This window comes from Topomyia yanbarensis, chromosome 3, assembly GCF_030247195.1.
Source record: "Topomyia yanbarensis strain Yona2022 chromosome 3, ASM3024719v1, whole genome shotgun sequence".
In the NCBI taxonomy this organism is placed as follows: Eukaryota; Metazoa; Arthropoda; class Insecta; order Diptera; family Culicidae; genus Topomyia; species Topomyia yanbarensis.
The window spans coordinates 382,488,082-382,512,395 of record NC_080672.1 but is presented as its reverse complement, the minus strand read 5'-3'; the positions used below and the strand labels follow the sequence as shown (position 1 = coordinate 382,512,395).

The following is a 24,314-nucleotide window of genomic DNA, read 5'->3' as shown; positions in this document are numbered from 1 at the left end:
TGTAAAATGAAGTAATCCCAGCAAAGTTCAGCCGAAATTGAACTGGAAATTTGGCTTGTTCCAGTTCGTACACGGGATCCAGTGGCACAACTGATTCTAACTAGAATCGGATGTGTCACTGTAGCAGGAATACGAACTGGAACCAGCCAGGATTCCGGTTCATTTCCGGCTAAGCTTAACTGGGATGTGTCTACCTTGAAAGGTGTCCTTACACGATAATTAAAAGTGATATTTCTGCGCAGTAATACCATTAATAACGCCTCCTGTTAGGGTACCTGGTATCTGCGGGAGCGACGGTAAAGAAGACTAAATTGAAACAAAAAACAATGAAACGACAACAAGAATTAATTTCCTCAAACAAAACAAAAACTGTTTTACCGTTGCTTAATTTCCCAAATATAGAACAATAAATAATTATTATGGGTCATTGCAATACAGTCGTTACTCTGCATTCTTCAAATTTGTCAATTGCAATCATTATTTCATGCGAAGTCGTAGTATGCGACATCGACAATTTTTCTATTTCGTTCTTAAAATTTTACAACTGTAAAAATAGTTCCACCTTTCATTTATTATCTTGCATTTCGCAAGCAGGGTGGGCACTATTAAGAGCATCAGTTAAAAAAAAAATTGATGTGGTTGCGAGAATTACTTTTTTTGATGTCGCTAGTACATTGTGGGTGATGATTTTTTTAGAATTTTCTTAAAGCTGTAACGTCTGTTTGTATGTGCCTCATACAATAGAACCCGAAAATTTGGGAAAGGAATTGTACTGCCAAGATTTTTTTTAGTTACATCGGTGTCAATATTTGTTACGCCGACACACGCCGGCGCACCTCCGCCGATAGGGTCCAACGGCGTGACGCCGCCAACGCCGCCGCCGCCGGCCAAATATGTCGCTTACGCCGCCGCCGATTAAAAATGCATCGGCGCACACCTCTAGTAACATCGTGGCTATAGCGTCTCGTACGACAAATTTGAACACCCAGCACACTACGATTCTATGAATAACGTCATCCTCGACTATTTAAGGAATATCATCCCTCGGGTGCAGGGTTGCCACATATATAGATTATTCTATATTTTACAGATTTTTCTAATGATTTAGCGACCAAGATTCTGTATATGCATATTACAGATTTTTGCTCAAAATACAGATTTTACAGATTTTTCAAAATTATCAACAAAATCCTTATGCACAAAAATTTGGTCTTGTCCAAAAATTTTCCCATGTGGGAATTTTGCAACAAACAAATATCAAATGTTAAAATGTAATGTGAATATTACACTTTGATGTACTTTATTTCTCACTGGTAAGCTATATAAAGTATCAACTGAACTTAATGTTCTAAGAAGTTCCGAATCAAAAGCCGCCTGAATTGCTGTTAGAAATTTACAGTAAACTAAAGCTCGCGTGTGCACTGATTAGAATGCTTTGTAATATACCGGAAGTCGCGCAGTTCCCTGCATCGTTATGAAATTCAGGCGAAATCGACTTAGAGTTCCAGACGGTCGCCTAAATGTGGATAACGGAGAGTTGAAGCTCTCATATCATCGTTGGCAAAACTGCCTTGAAGTGTCCCATAAAAACGGCTTATGAGAATTTTTCTCTTAAATTGTGTAGGCTTTAAAACACAAAACAGACGCGATAACCAAATGAACTCTTTTTCATTTGTATCTAATTGAAAATTTCAATATCTGGTTGTGGTTTTTTATGATTGGTCTGTGTTCAAATATGACAATGTTATTATACGTTGTCTTTCTGTGCCAAAAAAAATATTTTGTTAAACTTTTAGTTAAACTTCAAATACAGAATTTTTTTTCACTACGATACAGATTTACAGATTTTTTCGCGAAAAATGCAGATTTCAATGTGGCAACCCTGCTCGGGTGAGCTCATTCACTCGTCAAACGTGGAACCGTAAAGAACAGCAGTAGCAGCCAGGTATGTTAAGATAAAGCGCTGAGCTGAGTGCTGCATTTGAAAACGGCTACCGCTAGGGGTGGGGGTCGACGACCGGTCTACACGGATACGAAAAACTACCCAAAATCGAGCTCTTTTGACTCAATCTCGGGGTATCGTGGAATAAGGTAAAATTAGGTAAACCGTGTTGAAGGTAGTAACCACGGCAAAAATCACAACTCATTGATAGGTTTTTATACTCAACCCTATGTTAAATATACTTAAATTTAAGTTGAATCAACCTAATTTTAAGTAAACCTCAAACAACTCAAAGTACCTTAAACCTCAAACAACTCAAAAGTACCAAAACTCAAAAGTATCTAAATTTAAGTTAAAATAACTTATTCTGTGAGTTGTTTTATTTTTCCGTGTAGGCATCCAGCGACCAAAAATTCGTGATGTCTCCCATGCCTGGTTCTGATTGGCTGTATTGATTTTGCCGATGATGTCTTCCTCGGATATATAACTTTCAGCATTACTCGGGCGAGCTCATTCTCTGGTCGAATGTCGACGGCCGACAGGTATATTTCAATTATGCAATGCGCTGTGTACTGCTTTGCACACCACAACTGGAGCGTACGGCACTCAGTGGCTGTGCTAGTTGAGAGTTGCCTTTGCGATGATTGATGAATCTAGTGCCGCGTTGCTTCTTCCGACACTAAAGTTTTAAATCTTCGGCAACGGACGAGTCTTAAATTTGGAAAGCCGATTGTTTTGAGCTTCGGGGAACTCAACTGTATTTGCACCCGTACACTGTCTTGCTTATTTCGGCACGTGTCGGAAAGGTTTGATTTATTTATGTACTCGTTTCGTATAAAAGATTAAAGTCGCGGCTAACAGGGTTGCCTAAAATACAGATTAATCTGTATTCATACAATATTTTCAGCCATTTCCAGACCACCCATCGGTATATACCGATATACAGATTTTTGCATGTATATACAGATATACAGATTTTAAGAAATGAAGTTACAAAAACTATTGTTAAATTTTTTTCAGTTTCAGTGAAACTTCCCCTCTGTATTTCTCACCTTAGCCCTCTATATTTAAATTAACTTCACTTTTGTGAGTGGTCGCTCACCTTGAAAGGTAAAGGTTTGTAATACACCCAGGTTAGCACCCAGCAGACACCTGGCTGAGTACCCCCAGAAACGTTAATTGTAATGTTCAGTGACTTTGATAATTCTCAACCTTTTGTTCGCCATTAAATGAAGAATAAAATTATTCTTCCAATGTGCACATCGATAAAGTTCAACTTTCTGAATTAAATTATCAGAAAGATTTGTATTGGTTTTATTTAGGAAAATGGTAACAGGTCCTTGTTTGACTGATTTCAACCACAGAAGTTAGTATCTTCGATAGATAATTCAGCAAAAGGTTAAACAAATCAATTGATTCGATACAGATTTCGACATACATTTTTCGAAAAGTACAGATGAAAAGATTTTTTAGGATAATAATACAGATTTGTTTTCTGGCATCCCTGGCGGCTAATTGATTCGTGCGTATCGAAAATGTTGAGTTCCCCAGTTTACCCAGTCTGAGTATATGTCCTGCTCTGTGTATTAAAAAAAACAGTTCTAAACGTGTTTAAATTAAGCAACAAATGGAACGGTGGTGTATACCAATTTAACTTTTAAAACAAAACTGTTTTAATTTATGAAACAAACCGCTCCACAGTGTCGCCTAGCCGGACAAAACCTCAAAATTTTATTTTAGATTTTTCATGATATAACATTTTTCTCTATTTCTTAACAGGTTGAGTAGAGTTTTCTCAAAATATTAAGTCCCGAGGACGAGAGTTCGATTTTTCACGGAACTTCAAAGGTGAAATAGTTGATGAATTCTGAGGAAAACTGTTTTCAAACCTAAGTTATTCAAGTGAATATATCTTTTTAGTTAAGATCCCGATTAGGATCGAACTGATTTCATTTGAAAGGTTATTTGCTGGACTTATAGCTGCCATTCGTTTTAGTCGATACAAGCCTTTCTTCTCTCTCAAACATGAAAAATAAATAATAAATCGTGCAATAATTTAAAGTTATAATGTTCAAGTTGGCTGTACTTTTTTTTGAAACGGTTCGGAAAGATCGCTTATTGTTCATGATACTTGAAATTTAGTATACTTTCCGAAAATGAATATCTTGTTTTGCCCCTTTCTGCCCCGAGGTGTGAAACAAGGTGATTTTTCATGATACGTCTGAAGGAGACGCATGGTAGTCTTTGATTACCCAGGGTTCGTAATATAATTCATAGATGTGTCTTATCATTATCATCAATTGAAAAAAGTGTGTATTCTGCTAAAAAATTGACCGCGCATAATTTTTGAAAATGAATTTTCGGATATAGTGCATTTTATATTCGTAAATGTTGAATTTTCGAACCACCCTAAGTGCCAACATTTTGAGGTAATAAAAAAACAAAAAATAAAAATCAAATATGAATTCAGCGTCACAAAATTACCCTAATGTGAAGTTTTCATCAAATTCGGGCCACTTTTGAGGTTTTGTCCGACTTTTGTATGGAAGGTGATCACTGTGCGCTCTACTGGGGATGTAATTGTTTCAGTGTTAGTTCCACATTGAAACATCTATATAAATTAAAACGCCGCAGAACATGCACTAAGCTCATTGTTTTAGTTTCAAATTGTAACCGGTTTAATAATGCTGTAATTTAACAAATAATTTAATTTGGTTGACCGTTAATCGATTAAATACTTAACTTAAAGATTGATTACATAAGTTCATTAGTACATTATTGAAAATTTAACTGGAAAATGAAATATCATATTTCGTATGAGAACCGAATATTTCCTCCTATTAATTGGTTAATTAAAACAATATATTAGTATAATAGAGAGCGTAGCGTTTTACTTCGTTTTAGGATTTTTTTACTGCTAAATGACCTTCAGTAAATTATATTTTAATGGGAAAGATGCATAGCTAATTCTAACATATGTGAGTAGAAGGGTAAGCTAGAACTCGAATCATCTAAACAAACATCGATTTTATTTTAAACACGCTCAACTTCTGTCCGTCACGGTTATTTTGTAATTTATTAAGTGATCTTGCAATTATTTGGAATAATCTCGTGTACACTTTTCTTTGTTTAAACTTATCAGTAAATTTTGCAGCAACGCCAAAAAATTTTGTCAATAAAGCCATAAATCTACAATTTTTGTTTTTTGGTGGTTAATTTAGACTATTTTCCTTGAACAGATCGATAGAAGTCATACAATACATATCTTTCCCATACACTTGTTTTTCTTTCTGAATGTCGGAAAAAATGAAGAAAATTTACATCATTAATACTTGAAAAATACTCGAGAAACTTCACAAAAAGCGGCAAATGTTTCCTTGTTTAATAGTTCAGCAAAATTTAGATGATAAACTTCTAGTTTAAAATCTATGGATAGTCCCGTTCATTCAATAAACGCTGACCTATAGGACGAATGTATTTAATGTCACAATGGGAATATTATGCTTGTTTTAATATTTTTCTGCGAGGATAAGTTATCACTTTTTGATATTGGGAGCAAAAGGTCCTCCAAACATTCAAGAACATTTATACGGGTAAATGCGAAATGTTCCGAAAAAAAACCTGACCCGACCCCTACCCGGTGATAACACAACCCGAACCCGAACGATTCTTCGGGTTCGGGTCGGGTATCGGGTAAAAATACCCGTACCCATCCATCTCTTATACTGCGGCAGAAATGAGTTTCACCTTGATAATCGTCAGTGATGCAAATGCCCACCAAGTAATTTAGGGTAGCTCAGATATCAATTTGAGAGGCACCGAATTAATGGAATACTTAAGTAGTACAAATCTACACATATTTAATGCGGGAAACCGCCCAACATTTGCACGATTTAGCAGAGCAGAGGTGTTAGATGCAACTTCATAAATGGTAATTCCAAGAGATTTTGAAGCATATACAATCTTGGAGTCAGTTCCAGGTATCCCCGGGAGAACCCTAGTACAGAAGATATTCAAAACCATACATATATTTATTGTTTACATCATGGCTAGATATTGGTCAGAATAAACTTAGTTATATTATATGCATATTGAATGCCTGTATTAGGTTCATGCACCTTTTTTGTGACAGACTGAATGTAATATTTGGATAGTGCACAAAATGGATGTTGAGCCGCGGGGGTCCGCAATAACCCTTAGTAATTTCGAAGGGGTCCGCGCAACGAAAAAGGTTAAGAACCGCTGCTTTAGTTGATTAAATCATTGAATTATTTATTTTAATTGTAGTGGTCACCAAAAATCTATTCCGGTTGGGGCTCTGATTTGCCAGACGAGGACCTGCCTTGAAAATAGTTTCATTTAAATAGAATATATCAAACAATGTCATGGCATGGCGCCATAGAACTGGTAATAGTGACAAGACGCGCCAGATCAAGATAATAAAAGTTGAACCGCTTCTGCGCATCTACAAATCGCCTGCTGAATCAGAAGCTTTAGTGCAAATTTCGTCATTCTCTTCCCTCGAACATTCTAGCAATATCTTTCTACTTATTTAGATTTTGCGTCCTATACATTTTGCAAACGTGTAGTTTGGAACTCCTTGCATTTTCTAGCTCCGTCCAGTATTGTCATTTTCTGTTAGCATATAAATATTTTAAACTGTTGAACATCCGTTGTTGTAACGAGAGTAAATTGTAACTTATAAATAAATAATAAAAATCAAGTTCAACACCAATAATCCGTCGATGTACTAAAGCTTTCCTTGTGACAAAGGACATGTTTTTATGATTTTAGTTTCTATTGTCTTACATTTGGAATTGTTGTCATAAGGAACTTCTCCAAATGTCTTCAGATCAGAATTAAAGATTTATGCGATAATTTTAAAGCCCCACCCAGAACAAAATCCTGACTACGGACCTGATCATCGTCTAACCGTCAAAATATGTGATCGAGTATCCGATGAGTCCCTTGCCTCATTTAACAATCCGTAAGGCAGCCATCTCGGTTTTTTGATTTTGCTGCTGTACTTCAACAACGTTAATATTTGCTTGGAACGTCATCCATTCGCTGATAAACCTCAGAATCCGAAACATTAACAACTTTGCTCTCTTTCAACAGCAATCTCTGCAAAGTAGTCCACCGAAAGACATAAAAAATCTGAAAGAAATACTAGTTCGTACTTGAGAAATGAAAACCTTTGAATTGATTGGCCCGAGCCTGTTCGTGCATATTGGTTTGCACCTTTCTTTCTTATATGTAGTTGAAGTTGGTGTAAAAAAATGTAGAAATCTTCAATAACTTTGAAACGAATGAGTATTTTTACATACAGTCTTTAACAATATTATGTAGCTTTGATACCTACACATTTTTCTTGAACATAGTTTGCACGAAAAGTTACAATGAAAAAAGTTATTTAAAAAAAAACTTAGAGTTGCCATAGAAAACGTCTTATGAATCGATAACCTTTAGTCCTACAAGCTCAAGTTCTTCAACAAAATGTTTCACTACGAGCATTTCCAAAAAATTGTCGAAGACACCAACTTTCTACCTCGTCAGTGTAAAAAGTTAGTTTTCTAGTTCGCTCATAAAGAGCGAACACGAAATTATTGCGACACATTCAACAGGGCACAACTTTTTTACCATTGGGTAAAAATCAACCAAATTTTGCACACTTTCTCATTGATGTGTATTGTTTACATGCTGTCAAACTCGAAGTCGTGTTTTTCGATTCAACGAAAATGAAGGTGAACCAACGTGAGTCGAGAGAACAAATTCTTTCCAAACACCTGGAATTTCCTGACCTGTCGCACCGGCAGTTGGGAAAAATGTTGAACATTCACCATTCAACCGTCTCCAGAGTGTTGAAGCGGTTCCAGGAGCGGTTGACGTTGGACCACGGCAAAGGAGCTGGAAGAAAACCGGGACCGGAGAACAAAAAGGCGGAGGGAAAGGTGAAGCGGATGATTAAAGCAAATCCCAACGTCTCAAGCCGTGATTTGGCTAAAAAGATCGGCATGTCGCAGAGCTACGTCCAGAATGCAAAGAAGAGAGCTGGACTACATACATACAAGGTACAGAACTTCTCAAACCGCGATGAGCGGCAACAATCGACGGCTAAAACTCGGGCACGGAAGCTCTACGAGAAGATGCTGACAAAATATGGCTGCTGTGTGATGGACGACGAAACGTATATAAAAGCCGATTTTAAGCAAATTCCGGGGTTGGAGTTTTTCACCGGCAAGAGCAATTTATATGTGGACCACAAATTTAAGAAGAAGAAAATGTCGAAGTTCGCCTTCAAATATCTCATTCGGCAGGCCATCTGCTCTTGCGGACTGAGGAGTGAGCCTTTCGTGACAAAGGGCGCAGTAAATGGCGAGATCTACAAATCTGAGTACCTCGAGAAGCGCCTTTTGCCGTTCTTGCAGCAGCACGACGAAGCTAAGCTATTTAGGCCAGATTTGGCATCATGCCACTATTCTAAAAGTGTCCTGGAGTGGTATGAGGCCAATTCTGTCCATTTTGTTCCAAAGGATATGAATCCGCCAAACTGTCCGGAGCTGCGCCCGGTGGAGCAGTACTGGGCAATGATGAAGCGGGAACTTCGGAAGAGCAAGAAGACAGTCAAAGACGAGAAGGACATGTTAAGAAAATGGAAAAAAAAAACTTGTACCGGATGACACTGTAAAGACTTTGATGGAGGGCATCAAGCGAAAATGCGTTCAATTTTACAATCAAGGCTCCATCGATTAACTTTTCTTTTGGTTTTTGAAGTAAATATATGTATAAAACTACCCTAAAATTTTGGTTTGATTTTAAACATTATAAGAAAATTGGCATGACATTTTCGGTGTCGCAACAATTTCGTGTTCGCCCTTTAGTAGGGTAAAAGGGTATAATACGCCCCACCGGGGCAAAGTGCCCCTCTTCAATTCCCAGGATTCCTGAAATATCTATAAGGTAAAAATGACTGATAACAGTATCGTTTCATGAAATCAACGTACTAAGTTAGTTTGGTGTTTTTAATATGTTGCAAAACAACAATATACACAAAAGTTTGAAAAGAGCTACGTTGATGTAAGCTTCCACTTTTTCCAATAGCATTACAACCAATTAGAAACAATCGGATTTGATAGAACTATTTCAAGTAGCTTACCAAAATGTTGTAGTTACTATCTTAGTTTGTAGCTTGGCTTAAAACTATGTGTGCGTGTAGATTTATTCATGCATTCACAACAGCTCATCACCGGCTAAAATGCCCCACCCATTGTTGTGGGGCATACTCACCGATTGCTGTGGGGCATACCATCCTCTTGTTGTGGGGCATATTACACTTTAACCGGGGGCATTTGGCCTGGGTGAAAGAATTTAGGCATCTTTGAAAAATGTTTAATAATACTTGAATTAGGATGTTTTTAATAAAAAATGAAACTGACACTAATTTCTCACTAATATAACAATAAATTAGAGTAGTTGGTGCGGAGATCATAGTGTCGAATGGTGAAATATAGCTATTTTTGCTTAAGGGGGGCGTATTAGACCTCTCTACCCCAAGCCATGCCTAATTTCAATTGTTATCAGGTTGTAGGAAATATTCATACGAACAATTTCTCCAAAGACACCCTGTGAATATATTTGATGGTTTGGCCTATAATGAATTAAGCTCACGTTTTTCGCGTTTCCGACCACTGTGGCATCGTGGCTCAGCAGCTCTGGAAAGACTATATCCACAGCAATAAACTCCTCAAAATGTAAATAAAAGGATGGGCACGACCACTTTGTTGGTAGATTTAAAGATGGCTTTTTGTTCACGGGTTTCAATCACAAAACATTTATTTTGCGTTAAAGTTACCGGTTCAAAGGGAGTCCCCTCAACTTCAGGACAAAACGACTCCAAATATTTTCCTTGTCAAGTAGGGTGTAACATTTGCACCAAAAAGCCATCTTTCAATCTATAATGCACATAAATAAAAATTAGTTCCTACCTCCCACAATATTTTATAACTGTTGGTTGCATTGGTTCAATTTGCTGATTGATCAGTTGATGGGAGCGCCTACTAGTTTGTTGCACTTATTGATATGAACGCATGGTGGATGGCGCATATTATTTTTGATTATATTCGTAATTTAATTTAAATTAGCCATTTAATTTAACAATCACGAAACTTTGGTTTTCGACACCAATTAGTGTGAACTGTTTGGATTTAGTATCTAAGTGGTGCCAATTTTGTGTATGTTTAGATTTACTATCTAACTGGCCCCAAGTTAGTGACGAGTGAAGCACGAAACATTAAATCCAGCCATGCACAAATTGTGTCAAGCAAAAATTGCCTACAATCTGTCAGAACCTTGGTCTAACATTTTTTGTAACCCCCCACCCTCTTGCAAGATATGTCACGAAATTATCGTTTTAATTTTTTCGTACTTATTTTCATTGTGCCATTTTTCAGCTTACTCACCACTTTCATATATCACAGAATGTACAATTGTTTAACAAACTCCTCCTCCTCCTCCTCGTGATCTGAACAATGAAATAATCCTTATCTTTCTGTTATTTTATAACAAATACTAGCTATAAATTTCATGAAAAATTGTTTAGATCAGTGATTCTCAACCTGGGGTCCGCGGACCCCTAGGGGCCGTGAAGTCGTAGCTAGTAGGGGGTCCACGACGAAAAATATATTTTTCGAGTGCACATGGAAAGTCTTGTTTCATAACAAACTAAAAATAAAAAGTTGATAGCATACAACATCGATGTTTGCCCGTGGGGGTCCGCAGCAACTCAGGGCAACTGAGGGTTCCTTGGTACAAAAAAGGTTGAGAATCGCTGATTTAGATCATCAAACTCTGCAGAATACTAGGTGCTAACATTTATTAATCCACGGATACAATTTTCCATCCGCTTGAGTCCACAAATACATGAAACCAATCGAATTTATTAAGGAATCAAATTTCTGTCACGCTCTGGTTCAAGTAGCATCCGGACGACACGAGAGATAAATAAAAGACCGCTAATCAATATCCACGATACACCAACAAATAAAAAATATCGACGGATTCATCAGATTATATTCTCCGTTCTGTTAGTTTCTCATACAGCATATCCATCTTCGAAGGAGAAAAAAACATCCGTCCCTCTCGGGGTGTAGGGTGTTTTAAGGAGTATCATTTTTACCCAGTACACAAGTGGCAACTATTTATAGAGACGTGATTTATACCCTATCACGTTACACACAGCCATGGTTTCTTCCATGCTTTGGCGGATGGTGCTTGCTTCGCAGATCAAAAAAAGCGCCGCGTTCGAATTCCGAACCAATCCGGGAATGGGACGTATCATATCTGTACAAAAGCGGAATATAGCACAACAACAAAAATTGCAGAGCATCATTTTCCCCCTTTCACACAACCAGCGCACCTCACCGATACCATTCTTTCTTTCTTTTCTTGCAGGTGATGGACGACCGCTGGGAGAGCGAAGTGATCGAGTATGGTGCGATAAATATCACCGGCTTCCGGATTGTGGACACGAGCAAAAAGTACGTGAAGGAATTTCTCGACGGTTGGAAGCGGCTGGATCCGACGACGTCGCAGGGTGCCGGCAAGGAGTTGATCTCCGCCCAAGCCGCCCTGATGTACGATGCGGTGTTCGTCCTGGTGGAGGCATTCTCCAAAATTGTCCGCAAGAAACCGGACCAGTTCCGGGCGTACACAATGCGCAACCGGGGCCAGTCATCTTTTAGCCTGCCCGCGAATGGGACCCGCACGCTGGACTGCAACATGTCCAAGGGCTGGGTAACACCGTGGGAGCATGGCGACAAAATTTCACGCTACCTGAGGAAGGTGAGTGATGCTGATCGTTGGACCACGCGTTGGTGTCGAAGGGATGTTCAGTTCAAGGGGAGACTCGGAACAGTCTGTAATTATAATTATAATATCTATTTATATACAATGCAAACATTGTTTACGGATCAGTCGATAGCAATTAACCTGTATGAAAATTGAACATCCTCTCGAACCATTCGAAGTTTCTCATTGTTTGCAGATTTATGACACCAGCTGCACCAACGGATAGATACACGGATGAAAAAGTGAATGTCCGATGTCCGCAGTGCTTTTATGATATTTATACCGCAGGTGCTGCCAACGATGTCCTTATCTCGCATGACTATATCGGAATCTTTCTCTCTCTCTCTCCCTTGTTGTTTTCCATGCATTCCGTTGGTTGGTTTTGCTGGCAGGTGGAAATTTCCGGCCTCACGGGCGACATAAGATTTAATGAAGATGGCAAACGGCAAAACTACACCCTGCACGTGGTCGAGATGACGGTGAACAGTGCCATGGTCAAAGTGGCCGAGTGGTCGGATGAGAACGGCCTGACACCGGTGGTGGCCAAGTACACCCGGCTGAAAACGGACATGAACTACGAGAAGAACAAGACCTACATCGTAACGACCATCATCGAGGAGCCGTACATTATGCTGCGCCAGCCGGAACCGGGCGAAACACTGGAGGGCAACGATCGCTTCGAGGGCTACTGCAAGGATCTGGCAGATTTAGTGGCGAAAAAACTTGGCATCAACTGTACGTATCACCACCGAAACAGGCCCAGACGCAAGCCAATGCATCTGTGGGCACCGTGCTAGGAAAATCCGGAGTGATAAATGGGCCTTCGGTGTTTATTGTTATTTATACTTTTCGGGAGAGCTCTGGAATGTGATGGTCACTGGTGTTCGGTTTCCCCTGAGCCAACCCCCGGACGCTGACGCCTGATGTGCTGCAGCAAGCAAACAATGCAATTTGTCTGGGACGGGAGAGATAAAATGGAATTTCGTACTGTTCGCCCAGCTGCGGTGCTTCGTACCTGCGGAGAACTTTAATGTTTGTGTGATTTAAATCTAATGAGGTCTGTTTTACAACTACCTCACTTAAGGATTGTGAATTATGGACCGCAAATCATATTCATGCACTATAGTCAATTGATGAATGTATTCGGAGATATATGCTTTAACGAACTTAATTATCTCGCGATACTTGTCTGTCCATCGTAGTCATAGATAATAGGAGTATGTTATTTTGAACTTTTAAATACTCAAGGAGCAGCCACATTGAAACAAAGAAATTATATATTTTTCCTTCTTTAAGGCTGACATATAATATTATTTTATAGCGCAAAAATCTAACTGGGGCCGATTTGGCATTAGATTAGATTTATAATCGAACTGACATCAAGTTAGTGTCAGTTAATGACGAGTGCAACTCGAAATATAAGCTCCAACCAATCACAAATTATGACATTCAAAAATTATCTAATATTTAACCCATCTACCTCCATCCCTCTGAAATTTGTTCGAACCTTTTTTTGTTTCCCCCTTTAAAACACATATTACGAATTTTTTTATGCTTCTGTGAACTAGATCACATAATGTTAGAGTTGTTTAACAAACCCCTTCTTCCACTTAACACGTGACTTAAATAATACATTGTTCCTTATTATTCTGCTATTTCCTGCTATAGGTATAAATTTCACAAAAATTGATTTATATCATACGCCTCAAAACTCTGAAGAATACTAGATGCTAACGTTCTAAAATGGCAATAATGTATTTTCGATCAACTGATACCGAAAACAACAGATGGAATAAATTAGGGTGGCAGTTATTTTTGCGATTCTGGATTTTTTTTCCATCGCCGGCCAATACATGAATCAAAGTAGCAAGAAAAAAATTAGGCAAAATTTGAGCGAAATTGGACCATATCAACACGTGCCCTAAAGAGGTTGAAGTTTTGCATGGGATTTATATGTATTATTTCATACGTTTTATATGAAAATTCATAACTTTTTTCAAAGACATCGAAAATTTTTTAAGTTTGGTGAAGTTCAAACATAGTATGAAGGGTTGCAAAAAAATTAATGTAAATGAAAGAAAATTATATTTTTTTAACCACAATCGTACCACTTTTATACTAAAGAATTGATTTTTTTTTAAATCCGAAAACCATTTGAAACCTTTCATTATGTGCTTGAGTTCCACCAAGTTTCAATTTTTTTCGATCTTTTTAAAAAAGGTATGAATTTTCATATAAAACGTATGTAAAAATACATGTAATTCCCATGTAAAACTTCAATTGCTTTGGTGCTCGTTTCAATAGGGTCTAATCTCGCTCAATTTTTTTCTTGATACCTTCTTTCATTTTTTGACCGACGTTAAAGAAAATCTCAACATCGTAGAAATAACTGCCACCATAGTGCCCGACCCGCAGCGTGCGGTAGGCCTGATTGGCCCCCGTCAAGGGCGCCAATATTAGGAAGACGCTGAAATTTCCATTTGTTTTATTACATAGCTTGGAATTTGAGCCCAATTTCCATGCGAAAATTATTGCAAAACTTTGCCGTTCATTTTCTCAGTTTCATAGAAACATAAATAAGACACACTACATTCAAGCGACAGGAATTAGTAACGGCTGGCTCAAATGACACGTTCCCCATGTTGATCGGAGATTTTTGCCTTGCCATGATTCGCTTTTTCATCATGTCCCTGATGGGAAGGATTGTGGAAGTGGTAAAGTTAGGGGAAGGGGTAAATAACGGTACAGCACAACAGAGCATTCTGCACCCCCGGAAGGATGCTGAATGATCTGCAAGTGCTACAATAACAAGAATAAAACTTTAAACCCTCGGAAGAATTTCGAATTTTTATTTAAACAGTGAACGGATATCAACACGCCCGAGGAGATATTGAGATAACAGAACAACACCCCCGAAGAAATATTGTCATTCAAACTATAGCTCTTTACCACACTGGACTAGGAACAATAGCATATCCTTGAGTTTCAGCTCTCTGTACATAGATTCCTCAATGTATGGTGAACCAAAAATTTGGATACGCAATTGCATTATTGCAGAGCAGTTACATATCAAATGATGTGAAGTTCGGTATTCGGATTCACAAAGATCACAGGAATAGTTCTCAGCACGATGAATAGTAGCCATGTGATGATTGAATTTGCCATGTCCAGTCAGTGCCCTGACTAGAATACTGTACTTGTGTTTGAAAAAATGTATCAAATTCTTTGACATTTTCGGATTCACATCCGGTAGAATAGTCTTTGTTTTAACGCATAGGTACTGTGGGCTCGGTTTTTCGATCGAACGAAGTACGCTAAGAAGCAAACCAGCTACAAAATGTTCATTGGGCCGCTTGGCCAATGGGCTATGCAGCCGAAGTTGCAACGTACCCTTGGTGTTTTCGAACGGAATGTGTTGAGAAAGATCCATGATCAGATACAGCTGGAATACGGCATGTGGAGATGGCGTGGAAACCACGAATTGCAACCAGTGCTGCGAAATTTCAAAATCATTTAGCTATTTCTGCTTATATTTACCGAAACCGACATTCAGATTCACCGCCTCCCTCATTCATTTACCTTCCAACTGACTGAATTTTCATGCAGAATCGAATGCTTGAGTGCCGAGGAAATATAAATTCCTTCACCAACTAAAGCATTCATTTGTTATTATGTGGAGAGTTTAAAGGCAGAAATTGGAATATTCTACATTTTCGAGCATAATTGAACTGTGTAATCTCTATCTGGTGCACATTTGCTCAATAATCCTGCTCATAGGTAGAATAGTAAAAAAAAATCAGTTTGCTTCTGAAACCGAACATGGCCGAACCTGAATGCGCTTTGTCGGGAGAACGAATGGCGAGGGAAACGAATCAAAAATTTCATTCATCGAGGCGGACATGAACTGAATTTTGTTTTATTTCAAGTTCACGCAGCGATGTTAACTTTTCAAGCTCTGATTGCAACAGTTGTTTGGAGAACTATTCACCGTTAACACTGCAAAATATACGCAGCTGTGGTGAGTTACGTCGTCAAAATGGTGGTCGACAACCCGGTAAAATGGTTCCCAAAACTAATCCGACTGGCGCAAATAGATCGTTACGTTTGAGGTTCAGGTTTGGATATACATTGTTTTGTTACATCACATTCGTCGTTTTGATCGTTAACACTATTAATCTACTACAGGCGCCAAAGTAATATGAATTCAAATATTTATCGCGATTAAGAAAGAATTATATTATATTAATAAAATAATTAATAATAATTGATAATCACTAATAAATAATTAAAATACGTTGAGCACCTAATATTGCCGTCCGGGGCGACTGCCCCCTTCGCCCCTCCTAGCGCCGCCACTAAAAATTGTGTTAATACAAATACTGATGATCATTATATGATAATCATCAGCGAAATCATGTGTCGGAAACCCAAGCTTATTAAGTGTCCTCAACAAGCCATCGGCCAGCAGGTTCCATAGAAGTGGTGACAGTACAACACCTTGAGGACATCTGCATACACTCATGGGGTTCCTCATTGAAAAACCCTGGGGCGGTGGATTGCACTAGTGTTGCATTTTCTAGCAGAAGAGCAGGTCACTATACGTGTTCCATTCCCTGGAAAGTGCAAAGCCCCTGTGTTTTTCAATGAAAAAACGACATCAGTTTCCCTATCTCTACGATGAGCACAGATGTCGATTGCTAAGCATTACATGCATCCATTTGATCAATTCGGTTGTCATGCGTCAAATATGCCAAAAAATAGACGTATTTCTTGTTTATGTTATCAACAGTCATTGACTGTGACAGCACAAATATTGCGAGTTGTGAGATCGGATATAAAAATGCGTCAATAGCGCTATTCGCAAGTAATACTTGCCGAGACATTTCACGTCGATTTGTCATGCCTATTTTGTTGAAAGCCACGAAGCCGGAGTTAAGTAGCTTTCCAACATAGAAGTTTCCTTAATGGAAATACCGTTCTTGAGCTAAAGCTATAGAACCTTAGTGTCAGACCAGCAACGTGCGGTTGGCCGGATTAATCCCTGCCAAGGGCACTGAATGTAGCAGGGTGCTGAAATGTTCATCTGCTTCATTACATAACTCGAAACAAAAGTCCATTTTCCATGCAAAAATTATTGCAAAACTTTGTAGTTAATTTTCTCAGTTTCATAGAAACATAAAGAAGATACACCACATTCAAGGGTAGTAAATCGGGCCACCTCCGTACAGGTGTAGAAAATATCGTGGAATAAATTAAGACTTGAAGTCACCTCAGTGTTGGCCGGAGATCTGCAATAACACAAGGTTTCCAGAGCCCAAGCGGTGTACCACGATTTTTGATGTTCCAGGGATTGCTGGAAACTCTTCGTTTGATCTCAAATTTCTATGACTGGTAACTGTTTGTTAGGGCATTGCAAAAAATTTTTTTTTGAATTCTCAAAGGCCCCCCCTCTCATATTGTGACAAATGTCAAAGTAAGCTCAGATGCCAAATTTCACATCATTTGGACAATTTTAGACCCCCGCCCACTTCGCTTGAATTTTTTTGAAATTGGTACTATGGAAAAATATGGAGGCAAAATACATTAAATGCTATAACTTTGGAAGTAGCAATCAGAAAATTACAATTTATACCTATTTAGAGAGCAAATAATCTTAGTAATTGAATGGAGATATATTTGTTACTAGAAAAATACGGGTAGGTGGGATACTGGGTCATTTTGGCCTCAAAATCCCATATTTTTAATGATTTTTCTGCTCCGTGATGCAAATCATACATATTTTGTAGTTTTTCTAATGGAAAAAAATCTCAGAAATCGAACGAAACCCTTTTTGATCTTAGTCCGAATACGAGAAGTTGGGGTTATAGGGCTTTTTGTCATTCATGTTAAATTTTATCATTTTCTCATGCATATATCTCTATTATTCTTCAATCAATTTTCATAAAATGTAACTTGTTGAACGTGTAAAATTCTGAGGAATAAAACGAAAATAAAAACGTTAGAGGTAAAATTCAGAAACATCAAACTTTTTGATATTTACTCTACAAATCTCATTTTTTTCATTATTTGTCCTAATACCTCAACTTCCCCTATTTTTCCAGGAATGAAACTTTTCTCATGTGATCCCTAAGCATATTTTACACTAAAAGTAGTAAATGAAATAAGAATTTTGTTGCTAAATGGAGTTAATATGTGCGATTTTATGATAAAAATGTGAAAACGACACTATATGCCAGATAATTTGATGTTCCTGTATTTTACCGGTAAAGAATCTATTTTTGTTATAATTCTAAGGATTTTCCACGTTCAACAAGGTATACTTTATGAAAATTGAGTGAAGAATAATAGAGATATATTCACGAGAAAAAGATGAAGTTTAATATGAATGACAAAAGGCCATTTAACCCCAACTTCTCGTATTCGGACAAAGGTCAAAAAGGCACCGATCGATTCTTGAGATTTTTTCACATTAGAAAAACTACAAAATATGTATGATTTGTATCACGGAGCAGAAAAATCATTAAAAATGGGTAATTTTGGGGCCAAAATGACCCAGTACTCCGCTTTCCTGTATTTTTCTGGAAACAAAAATATCTCCATTCAAATACTAAGATTATTTCCTTTCAAAAGAGGTATAAGTTATAATTTTCTGATTGATACTTCAAAAGTTATAGCATTTAATGTATTCTTCCTCCATATTTTCCCATTGTACCAATTTCAAAAAATTTCAAGCGAAGTGGGCGGGGGTCTAAAATTGTCCAAATGATGTGAAATTTGGCATCTGAGCTTACTTTGACATTTGTCACAATATGAGAGGGGGGAATTTGAGAATTAAAAAAAAAATTTTTGCAATGCCCTACTGTTTGTTTTGGTTTTGCGTCAGCGATTTCTCGAGCTGTTATATTTGTCGGCCTCGAGCGAAATTTTTTAGTTTATTCAAAGAATCTCATTTGGTATCCTCACAGTGGGATCAACAAAGCCACATTCTTCACGAACCTAGAAAAATAATGATGTGCATCGGTGAATGGCGTAGCGTCTTTTAAGGAAACAATTCAGATTCTCCGAGCAGTGCTTGTTCACTGGACATAGTAAGAGTTCATGTGAACACTTCCCACAATAGGCACACTTTTAAACATTCCCAATGCAAAAATCATCCTAATGACTTTCTACGCATAGCACACTCGGCCTTATTGCTACAATGGCCCATTTACTTATATTTGATGCAATGCATGACGCACAGTACAAATAGCCGAACATATAGACGAACCTTGTCGAACAAGGCGTAATTAGGTGAGATCACCCGATACGAGTTTGAAGAAATATTTTGTGCCATTAAAAATCTTCGCCCTCCAATTGGTATTTGAAATAACCAATCCCAAGCTTCAGTATATCCAGGAATAACAAACTCGAATCGGTGACCACACCGTCGATCTTAACTTCGTGGGTAGGCTTGTAGACGCGGTACCCCTTCGTAATGTTTTTATCACCAGTAATGCCATTTGCTAGCTTTGAACAGTATATCACAATTCTGAGCTTATCTCGGCGAACTTTCGAGGTATCTGCCACAGCTGAAAATTTCTGCGTCACTTTTATCTAAATCTTTAGAAATCTTTAATCCGATAGAAGATCAGATATGCTCCGATTCAGTACAATGTATATGATTTCTTTTCGGAAAGTCAGAGTCTTAGATGATTTACAAGCTAAAAACTTTAAGAATACTTTACAGAAATTATGGAAGAATAAAAAATGGAAAAACCAACCAGGCGTTAACAAAGAAAATATGTGGTCATCATTTGATATATGGCCAGCAGGCCATACATCGAATGATGACGCGAGAAGAACCTCCGACGTCGAACTTTTCCTGGATTCTAAGATGAGTCGCACAATTTTCCGTTTAACCAATTAGCGTGAGAATAATTTTTCCGACAAAATTTATCAGATGATCTCCCTTGCAACGGAGAAGAGCACAATAATTTATTTTAGTGATAATAAACAAAAATATCCAAATTCACACTAAATTACCAAGAAAATAGACAACAAAGTAGGATAGACTTGTTTTGTCATGTTTTTGATATGTGACAGCAAGATAGCAAGCAAAAAGGGGAAATTTATTTATCCAGAGAAAAAGTGCGTCTTATTTTCCCGGAAAACATGTGCGAGTCATAGATTGCTAGATGCTATTAATTTTCGTAGCAAATGGCAAAAATGATGCGAGAAAACAGAAACAGGTAAGGTGGGGCAAATTCGACCGTTGGGTAAACCCGACCCTCCTCTGTTACCGAAAATCCGAAGCACTACGCGAACTAATATCAATGTTGTCGTGTAGAGCATCGAAAATAATCATAATGGTGGTATGACAGCATTTTATTAGTCTACATTGAGATGCTCGTACGACAAAAAGTGTGTTTTTACAACTTTTGATTTGATTTTTGTGCATCATTCACTACAGGATATTTCTGATTGTTAAAGTGATTGCATAATAAATGTAAGTGGATTTAAATTCTTTGATTAAATTCCTACAAAGTACATAGATGAATTTAGTTCAACCTTTTTCATATTTTTTTTAATTGCACCGTAATGAAAAATGACGCGGTGGGGCAAATCCGACCTCTAAATATTGGGGTAAATCCGACCGCTTTTTTGCTAAGAACATTTTCATTAATCAAATTGAAATATATTTTTATTGTAATTATTTAATATTTTTAATCAAAATGATTCATAAATACAAACGAAAGACACAAAAACGTGATGATTATAGTATTCGTCGAGCAATTGCTCCGATGCAAATAGGAATATCATTACGTGCTACTGCTCGCGATTGTAGCAATCCAAGATTGGTATTGAACTCCATTTTCTTCATGTTACAATTCAATAACACAACATTCATTGAGTTATCATTGAAAAACCATAAAATTTGAGTAATATCTGCACTAAATCAACCAAAAACATAGGGGGTCGGGTTTACCCCACCAGCTAAAATGAACGTTTTCGTAAAACGCTTGTATCTCAATATATTCTGAAGATCCAAATAAAATGCTATATACAGAAAGTTGCCCAGGAGTCTAACCTTTAATTTGGTATATAAAAAGACTTGATCCGATGTAAAATGAGCATTAGAGCATTGCAAAAAAAAATTTTTTTTGAATTCTCAAAGGCCCCCTCTCATATTGTGACAAATGTCAAAGTAAGTTCAGATGCCAAATTTCACATCATTTGGACAATTTTAGACCCCCGCCCACCTCGCTTGAATTTTTTTGAAATTGGTACTATGGGAAACTATGGAGGAAAAATATATTAAATGCAATAACTTTTGAAGTAGCAATCAGAAAATTAAAATTTATACCTCCTTTGGAAGGAATAATCTTAGTATTTGAATGGAGATGTAATTGTTTCTAGAAAAATACGGGAAAGTGGGGTACTAGGTCATTTCGGCCCCAAAATCCCCTATTTTTAATGATTTTTCTGCTCCGTGATGCAAAGCATACATATTTTGTAGTTTTTCTAATGTGAAAAAATCTCAGAAATCGAACGGAATCCTTTTAACCTTAGTCCGAATACGAAAAGTTGGGGTTATAGGGCTTTTTGTCAGTCATATTAAATTTTATCATTTTCTCAAGCATATATCTCTATTATTCTTCAATCAATTTTCATAAAATGTATCTTATTGAACGTGTAAAATTCTGAGGAATAAAACGAAAATAAAAACGTTAAAGGTAAAATTCAGAAAAATCAAACTTTTTGATATTTACTCTACAAATCTCATTTTTTTCATTATTTGTCCTAATACCTCAACTTCCCCTATTTTTCCAGGAGTGAAACTTTTCTCGTGTGATCCCTAAGCATATTTTACACTAAAAGTAGTAAATTAAATAAGAATTTTGTTGTTAAATGGAGTTAATATGTGCGATTTTATGATAAAAATGTGAAATCGACACTATATGTCAGATAATTTGATGTTCCTGAATTTTACCGGTAATGAATCTATTTTTGTTATAATCCTAAGGATTTTCCACGTTCAACAAGGTATAGTTTATGAAAATTGAGTGAAGAATAATAGAGATATATTCACGAGAAAATGATGAAGTTTAATATGAATGACAAAGGGCCATTTAACCCCAACTTCTCGTATTCGGACTAAGGTCAAAAGGGTTCCGTTCGATTTCTGAGATTTTTACATTTCTTATAAAAGAAATGTATAGAATTCGCTCAAACTTTCAAGATTTTTTCCGAGGCCCGGAGGGCCGAGTCTTATATACCAATCGACTCAGCTCGACGATTTGGGACAATGTCTGTGTGTGTCTGTGTGTGTGTATGTAACGGACAAATTCTCATTCGTGTTTCTCAGCAATGGCTGAACCGATCTTATCCAAACCAATTTTAAATGAAAGAACTAAAAAACAGTATGAACGCTATTAATTTGTTTTTGATTTTGATGTTTAGTTTTTAAGATATGAATGTTTGAATGCGTAAAAATGGCGTTTCTTGCAGTTTTTTTTAGATTATCTGCCGGAATTGACAATACAGATTACCAATTTATATGTTTAGACAGCTTTAACGAATACCTTTTGAACAAGCTATAGACTGTTGAAATCGGACTATTATCAAAAGAGATATTTAACATTAAATGCGGACGAAAGATTTTTATTATTTCCCATTGCCATAAATATGACCAAAAACATGTAATCTATTATTAACGCCAAAACGGCTTATTTTAGGTCAATTGTATCTTCGGAGAATTTAATGGAGGTAATATGCCCTTTCTTTTGGTATTGTGCTTTTGCTAATTAATCCCCCTATGAGTGAGATATTTTCACAAATTTTCTTGGAAGTGATTATATCGAAATGATGCCTTCAGCAAATTTGTAGCTCTTACTTTTGCGAATAACTTTACTGAAGATTTTAAATATCTATTTTGAATACTTTAAAAGTTATGGCTTGTTGTTTATGGATTACTCTTCGTCGCCTATTTATTGTTCAATATAGTAATAATCCATTGAAATAAGCGAAACATTATTTCGATAAATCGAATTTTGTATTTCATTTTTCTATCTACAGCCGCTAGAAATAATCACCGAACATTTCCAAGTTGTCTGGAAGGAACTTGATAACTTATCAGTGCAAAAATGTTCATTTGTGCGAACCTTCTGACTGCAATTTTTCTAACTTATGACCATCGGATCGATCTGAAACCTTTCGGAAAATGAAAAGCGAAATAAATAACTCCAAGCAACGGCGTAGCCAAGAGAAGGTTTTGGGGTTTAACACCATACGCTCGTGTTTTCGGGTTAGAAAAAGACTTTGCTTTGCTATGTCATGCCTTCGTATAACTTTTACGAACAACTGTAAAATGAAAAATAAAATTGAATGATTTTTTTATTTTATTTTTCCGTGGATGTTCTTCATTTAAATGAAAAGTTTTGGTTCAAGCACATTTCAAGCCTATTAGATGTATTCCAATACAATTGTATCCAAATATTCAAAAATAAAGCAAAATGTTGAACAAACATTAAGTTTTGGAACCTATAGAAACTTACAGTGTTGCGGACAGTATTAACATTAAGCTACGAATGTTTTATTTGTGACGATATCTTATTTGTTTCGGTAACTCGTCACAGTACACAAAAAAGCACGTATCATACAGTCTCCTTAGTTCTATCCTTGATGGCCTCAAGAATATAATCATTGATGGGAGATAATCAATATAGAAGCAGCAATATTCGTATATTCATTGAATGAATAATAAAATGCATCATTCTTTCTTTCATGAGCTGTTCTTCATTTTTTTCTTTTAGGCAATTACACCAAGTATGTATGTATGAATTAATTTACGTTGATGTGCTTTATTCATACCTTAATACCCTATTTTAGTCATTTGCATTTTATCTGTTGCACGTCGGGAAATTAACGCAAGTTGAGTTTCCGAATGCTAAGCATTCGGTTTGCTTCTTTTATATGAGCAAAGATTTCATCAAATATATACAGCAGAACAAAATATTTGTTCGAGTTCGATCAGCTTCCAAAGTACATTCAAAAAATGAATCATGTTATTTCTGCGTGAAAACAAACATAGATTAAATCCACCTCATTCACGTAATTAACATCGGATGTCCCCTTAGAATGTAGATAGTGACTTTCCAGATAAAAGTTACGTGTTTTTAACATACCTACCAACATAAATTCACGTAAAAATTATATAGAGCAGGATGTAGCAAATGCAGTAAAGACCCGGACATTGATAAAATCGGGACATATATTTTTCTGTCTTTTTAAGAAACTCTTAAAATATTCTTTTTTGTTCCTTAGATATAGCCTTTGCACCTTTTCTAATTATTTACTTTAAGTTCCCCTTAAGGGGGTCTGACAGAGCAAAATTTAAAAAAAATAAATATTTTTATTTTTGCATTTTTCGGATCTCTAAGATAAGAAATATATGCCCAAGAAAGGATTTACTCGAATTCAACTTGGCTCGTCTACTAGAGCCCATCAAACTACCAACTATCAATTTTCATATGAAGCTGATACAATC

At 36.9% G+C, this 24,314-nt stretch overlaps 1 protein-coding gene across 2 annotated transcripts in view; it reads left to right on the top strand.

The window, feature by feature from the left end:
- LOC131691701 (glutamate receptor 1) overlaps positions 1 to 24,314 on the top strand; it is a 496,119-nt gene that overhangs the window by 436,388 nt on the left and 35,417 nt on the right. For both annotated transcript variants that reach the window (XM_058978296.1, XM_058978295.1), the window contains exons 5-6: positions 11,393 to 11,782; positions 12,181 to 12,523. In XM_058978296.1, the coding sequence (XP_058834279.1) occupies positions 11,393 to 11,782; positions 12,181 to 12,523 (733 nt within the window). The remainder of the gene's footprint in view (positions 1 to 11,392; positions 11,783 to 12,180; positions 12,524 to 24,314) is intronic.